This window comes from Xyrauchen texanus, chromosome 33, assembly GCF_025860055.1.
Source record: "Xyrauchen texanus isolate HMW12.3.18 chromosome 33, RBS_HiC_50CHRs, whole genome shotgun sequence".
Classification (NCBI taxonomy): domain Eukaryota; kingdom Metazoa; phylum Chordata; class Actinopteri; order Cypriniformes; family Catostomidae; genus Xyrauchen; species Xyrauchen texanus.
In genome coordinates, this window is record NC_068308.1 from 24317137 (window position 1) to 24324269 (window position 7133).

The following is a 7133-nucleotide window of genomic DNA, read 5'->3' on the forward strand; positions in this document are numbered from 1 at the left end:
TATTTTTCTTAACACCTGTTTGTCACTATAAATGGCAAAATATTCCTTATCCATGGCATCTTTGTGTTCAGTCTCTAAAGTCTGATTTTGAGATAATTTTATCTAATTTATTATCATTTTTTAAATATTGCAAATTTATGGAACGAATGAGAAATTATCCCTGAAATTATTACATTTATTTTGAGACAAACTACTTATAATTTTCAGTTTTGTTCAAGGTGATCAAATCAAATATATTTTTTAATAACTGTCCAATAAGTGAAAGGATATTATATGGTGTAAAAATTGTTTTTCTAAAGTGTGGCAAATAGATTTGTTATAAAACATGTTCAAAGTGGACCTACATTGACTGACCCAATTACAACAGAGATGTTATGAAATGTCAAATGTGATTAAAATGAACATGAAATGGTTAACTCTTTTCTAAAGTGGTTATTTTATTTAGCATCATCTTAGTTTGTTCCTCAAAAAGATCTTTCCATCTCAAAAATATTTGCCTATGTTGACAAATTTTGCCCAATAACTATTGTCCCTATATTTACCACTATATTGTCCCTATATTTACCACTATAACCCCCCTGTGGTCTCAACCTTTAACCCAAGTGTTGGGTAAAAGGCTCCCTCACCACCTTTTTAATAAATAATTTTGAATCAAACAACCATCCGTAATTATTTATTTTCACAGCTTTCATAACTTTCACAGCAACTATGTTGCTCTATCAATATTCAATAAAATAAATCTTAATAAATAAATTAATACACTTTGTGACCAGAAAAAAAAGCACATTTTCCTTAGGTGTGCCTTTAGTGACATTGTAGGCCTACCATATTTTTCAAAATCTCACTAATTTAATTTGTCTACTACAATGTAGGCTAATTATTCATTTGAATAATTTTCATAAATCAACATTGAGAGTTTGGATCTTGGAAAAAGGTAGCCAAAAACAATTAAATCAATACATAAAGGCTTTAGAAAAGTAGCAAAATATAAAACAATGATATTCTTTTTGCCTTAACAAAAAAAGACAGTTTTAATGTGGCTTTCATAGTATATATAGCACAGAGAGAGAGAGAGAGAGAGAGAGAGAGAGAGAGAGAGAGAGAGAGAGAGAGAGAAACAATACAGAAACAATACAGACAGCGAGACTGCCACAAACACACAGACACCTGCAGAAACACAACCCCCCTGCCCACCCTCCAGAACCTGATCCAGATGTTCTCCTCCTCATGGACTCTAATGGAAAGTTCTTGGACCCACAGAAACTCTTCCCACATCAGAAAGTCTCTGCAAAACGATGCAGCACAACTGGCCACGCCCACCAGATAATCAGAGACTTCCCAGGACACCCCTCATGTGTCATAATCCACACTGGGACCAATGACCTTCACTCGCTGCGCAACAACACTGCTGATGCTGTCAGAAAAGTGGCAGAAATCACCAACAAAAAGTTCCCAGAATCCTGGATTGTTATCTCCACACTTCTCCCACGACATGACACACCACCACACATCATCCACAACATTAACACTGAAATTTCCCGCAGATGTTCTACACTTCCAAACGTGCACCTGGTCCACCACCACCACATCGGCCCCCAACACCTGTACGATGGGCTCCACCTGCACAGAGATGCAGTGCGCATTTTTGCAAGGGCCCTTAAAGACGCAGCGCTGGGCGCACCCGTCGTCACCGAGACATCTGCTACCGACTCCAGAACACTACCGGCCCATCCACCCCTACATGCCCAGACACACCCCCCCGACCCCGATGACGAATCACCCCTACATGCACAGACACACCCCCCCGACTCCGGCGAGGAGAGACGTCGGCTGGACAAGCATCCCACATCATCCACACCCACCTATGGCTCACTATACACCTGTAAACCTGCAGTCACCAACTCCACGTCCACCTGCTGGCCATCAAGCCCCCATTAGCAAGAAGAAACCAAAAAAACCCCACACCCAGATAAATCCCTCCACCCGAGAGCACCGAGCTACGCTGAAGCTTTAGCCCGGCCTCCTGCTCCACCCACCAGCTCCAGCTCCACCTCTGCCAGCGAACTGAGCCAGATCAGAGAGATGCTACACACACTGTGCAACCAGCTCCTGAACAGATAAGAACACACACACAGTGCTCTACTGACAAAAAAAAAAGAAAAAAAAAAAGAAGTGCACTATTGTAAATTGTTTGCCATGTATGTTTTCACATGTACACTAGCTTCACGTTACTTTCTCTCTGTCTCAACGAATGCATTCATTTCAAATAAGTTGCTGGAATATTCAGGGTCTTAATTCTTCAACATTTGGTTCTAAAAGCACAGACCCAGAATTTCTAAAACATATCGAAGATGTTGATATAATAATCCTCACTGAAACCTGGTGTCGAAATGATGCGCTTACCTACTGTCCCTCAGGCTATTATGAAGTAATTGTACCCTCAGTTAAAATAAGTACAGTTCATCGTGGACGAGACTCGGGAGGAATTCTGGTGTGGTACAGGGAGGATCTGGCCAAACACATTTCTACTATTTCAGTTGGAAAATTTCATTGCTGGTTAAAACTAAACCAAATTGGCATTTCTGCTACAGACACATATCTCTGTGCCATCTACATTCCCCCAGCGGATTCCCCTTACCATGACGAGGAATATCTCAACAACATCCACACAGAAATCAGCCGTTTCCAGGCCCAGGGAAACGTGCTGCTGTGTGGAGACTTTAATGCAAGAACTGGATTTGAACCTGATGATGTAGATCCAAAGGGCAATGAATATGTCTTTGGCCAGAACCCCCCGAGTCTCACAAGAAAACTTCCACCGAGAAACAACCTTGACCAGACAGTAAATAAAACCGATAGAGAGTTTGGTGCAGCTCTGCCGAGCCTCAGGCCTGTACATACTGAACGGCAGGATCAGAGGGGACTCTTTAGGGAGGTTCACGTGTTGTTCAGGTCTTGGAGCTAGTGTAGTTGACTATGCCATCACTGACATGGACCCATCCTCCTTCAATGCATTCACTGTCAAACAGCAAACTCCGCTTTCTGACCATAAACAAACTAACATCTATATCAAAACACACGACACACCAGAACAAAACAGACTGGAAACCTGCCAAATGTATCAGGTCCAGCAGAGATATAGATGGGCTCCGGACAGCGCAGATAAATTTGTCCAAGCCCTCAGTTCTGAAGAACTAAAAAATCTAATAAATACATTTATTAATAAAAAATTTGAAACAACTAAAGATGGTGTTAATTCGGCCACAAATGAAATCAATTACATATTTAAAAAAGCAGCACATAGAAGTGAATTGAAAAAGAAAGGCAAAAAATACACTAAAAATACTCCAAAAGATGAAAAATGGTTTGACTCAGACTGCAAAACATTAAGAAAACAACTTAGAAAATTATCAAATCTGAAACATAAAGAACCAAACAACACTGACTTAAGAACTGAATACTTTTCAAAACTAAAAATATATAAAGACACGATTAGAGTGAAGAAGCAACACCATCTGACCAAAAGTATACAAGAATTAGAACATTCAATAAATCAAAATCAGTTCTGGGATATGTGGAATAATATGAGCACAGCAAAACCACAAGACCTACCAATACAAGATGGAGAAATCTGGACAAATCATTTTGAAAACTTATATAAAGAAATCCCATCAAAACAACTCAATGACAATTATAATCTGATCCAACAAAATCTACAAACTTATGAAGAGACAATTAAAAATAATAAAAATCCACTTGACTTCCAAATCACACATGAAGAATTGACAAACAAACTCAAAAACCAAAAAGGTAATAAATCTTGTGGTCCTGACAGCATTCTGAGTGAGATGCTGAAACACAGCACACCGGAGCTGCAGGCGACCGTGCTCAAACTGTTCAACATTGTCCTTCGTTCAGGCTGTTTTCCTGACATCTGGAGCCAAGGACTTATTACCCCAATTCATAAGAGTGGAAATAAATTAGACCCTAATAATTTCAGAGGCATTTGTGTGAGCAGTAATCTGGGGAAGTTATTTAGCAGTATTTTAAACAACAGAATTGTAAACGTCCTTAACGAACACAATGTCCTGAGCAAGAGTCAGATTGGCTTCGTTCCAAATCACAGAACTACTGACCACATTTACACCCTACACACCCTAATCAATAAACACGTAAAACAGACCAAAAACGGAAAAATATTTGCATGCTTTGTCGATTTCAAAAAAGCATTTGATTCTATTTGGCACAACGGATTATATTACAAACTTTTACAAAGTGGTGTAGGGGGTAAAGTCTATGACATTATAAAATCAATATATTCGAACAACAAATGTGCAATACTGAATTGGCAACAAACATACAGAATTCTTCACCCAGAAGAGAGGAGTGCGGCAGGGCTGTAGCCTGAGTCCAACGCTGTTCAACATCTACATTAATGAACTAGCGGTGCAGTTGGAGCAGTCTACAGCCCCTGGACTCACTCTACAGGACAGGAGCATCAAGCTCCTGCTGTACGCAGACGACCTGGTGCTGCTGTCACCCACTGCACAGGGACTACAGCAGCACCTGGACCTGCTGCAGAACTACTGCCAGAACTGGGCCCTGGCAGTCAACCTCACAAAGACCAACATTATGGTCTTTCAGAAAAAGCCCAGATGTTAGGAACACAGATACCAGTTCTCTCTAGGCAGCACCGGCCTAGAGCACACGATGCAGTACACTTACCTCGGCCTGGTCATCACTGCATCGGGGAGTTTCAGTGTGGCAGTGAATGCTCTAAGAGATAAAGCTCTATATGCAATTAAGAAGAAATTCCAAAACACTGAATACCGATTCCAATCTGGTGTAAAATCTTTGATAGTGTAATTCAGCCCATAGCGCTGTATGGAAGTGAGGTTTGGGGTCCACTCAGTGATCAGAGCTACATTAGATGGGACAGACATCCAACAGAAGCCCTACACACAGAGTTCTGCAAAATGATTCTAAAACTACAACGGAAGACACCCAATAATGCATGCAGGGCAGAATTAGGCCGATTCCCATTGATTGTTAATATGCAAAAAAGATCCCTCAAATTCTGGATGCATCTAAAATCAAGTCCCACAGAAACGCTACATTTTAAAGCACTACAAACCCAAGAACTGAACCCCGAAAAGAGTCTCCTCAGTCAGCTGGTCCTGAGACTCACTAACCCGACTAACTCTAACCAGTCTCAGACCAGCACTGCTTCTCACACACACATCAGAATAAACCAAATTATCAAACAGTCTAAAAATACATATCTGGAACATTGGGATCAGGAAACTAAAACACAAAGTAAATTACAATTCTATCGAACTTTGAAATCAAATTATGAATTGGCAGAATATCTCCAGAGTGTGAGAGACACAAAGCAGAGACAGATCCTGAGCAAGTACAGGCTGAGTGAACACAGCCTAGCCATCGAGACCGGCAGACACAGAAAGAGCTGGTTACCCCGAGAGCAAAGGGTGTGTGTTCAGTGTAGGACAGGAGAGATCGAGACAGAGACACACTTCCTCCTTCACTGTCACAAATACAGCTCAGTCAGAGAACTCTACTTCAACAAACTCACTGACTTAATACAGGACTTTACAGCCATGACTGAATTAGATCAGATAAAGACCTTACTAGGAGAGGGACAGACAGCAGCACTGGCTGCCAGATACGTGTGTGTGTGCCACAGCCTGAGAGACAGCAGGTGAATGTATGTGTGTGTGTGTGTGTGTGTGTGTGTGTGTGTGTCTGACCTCAGTGTGTTTCCCTACTGTCCACCACAGTGACCCTCCGTAATGTATGTGTGTGTATGTATGTATATATGTGTTAAAACACTGTGGTATCGAATGTTCACAGATATTGTAATCTGTTACTCTGTTAATTTGTACAATGAATTTAAGTTATATACTTTATTATTTTGATGTCTTTATAATTATTCTCTATGTATAATCTATGTGTTCCAAGCTTTGGCAATATTGTATTATGTACAGTCATGCCAATAAAGCATTTTGAATTTGAATTTGAGAGAGAGAGAGAGAGAGAGAAGTTTATATCTGATAGGCCTAGCTCAAGATAAAAATAAAAATGACCTTAAATCAGCTCATGGGATACAAAAGTGTCTTAGCGTCTATTTTCTGTTAAATCATAACATACGAAAGCAACTGACATAATCTAACGGAAGTCTACCTTTACAGTTTTAGGTGTTTGAACAATAAAACTTTGATTACTTTTACCAAATTAATCACAAAAGATATAAACATATGTGCAGAATGGTTTTAGACTACGAGTTCTTACCAACTCTGTTGAGCAGATATACCAGGTGCCCAAGATCTCTGCAGACACTTCACTCTTTTGCACAATTGCGCGGTCGCACGTAGATTGGCAAGAATTTGCGAAGACATTTCTCTCTTTCGCCTACTTTTATGTTATAGGCTACAACAACTCTGAAGAATCTCAGTTCGGATTTCGGAATATGTTCAGAAACTCTGTGCAACTACGGTGTCTACATGCGCATTAAATTAAAATAAACAACCACGAGTTAATGGCATTGTTTATTCATGCACGCTGGATTTCTACACAACGCCAAAATCGTGCTACCGCGACCCCAAAGTTGTAAAGGTAATCCTTGAACCACACAAAGACGACAGCCTAAGTAGCTCTATGGTATTTGAACAGTAGCTGACACAAAAAACAAGTCCTTATCACCTCAGTGAAACTTGCAGAGTTGCTTTCTTTATCTCATAACTTATCAAACTCACAGGATTATCAAGATGGTGTGTGGGTTGAAATGAGAAGGAATGTCTGAGAAATGTCAGAAGGGGTCAACGCGGTTACACACCAGCAGGCATTGCAATCAGCTTATGTGATACATGAAAACACTCCACAATTTTACTATGAACCTCTACTGACCATAGAGGTGTTTATTTTGTCATTTTCTAATTTACCTCTTTGTAAATATTAGAGTAAGAGTCATGATGCAGCCTCAACTTTCTGTTCTTGGCTGACAATTAGAACCTGACGTGGTCTTCTGCTGTTGTAGCCCATCCGCCTCAAGGTTTGACATGTTGTGCATGCTATTCTGCTCACTACAGTGGAACAGAGTGGTTATCGATTATCGG

General features: G+C 40.3%; 1 protein-coding gene across 1 annotated transcript in view; it reads right to left on the minus strand.

Moving 5' to 3' along the window:
* The window catches only part of LOC127626743 (medium-chain acyl-CoA ligase ACSF2, mitochondrial-like), a 41753-nt gene extending 35081 nt beyond the window's left edge, over positions 1-6672 (minus strand). The window contains exon 1 of the mRNA XM_052102743.1: positions 6310-6672. Within this exon, the coding sequence (XP_051958703.1) occupies positions 6310-6416 (107 nt within the window). The 5' untranslated portion in view covers positions 6417-6672. The remainder of the gene's footprint in view (positions 1-6309) is intronic.
* Between the last annotated feature and the right edge of the window lie 461 nt (positions 6673-7133).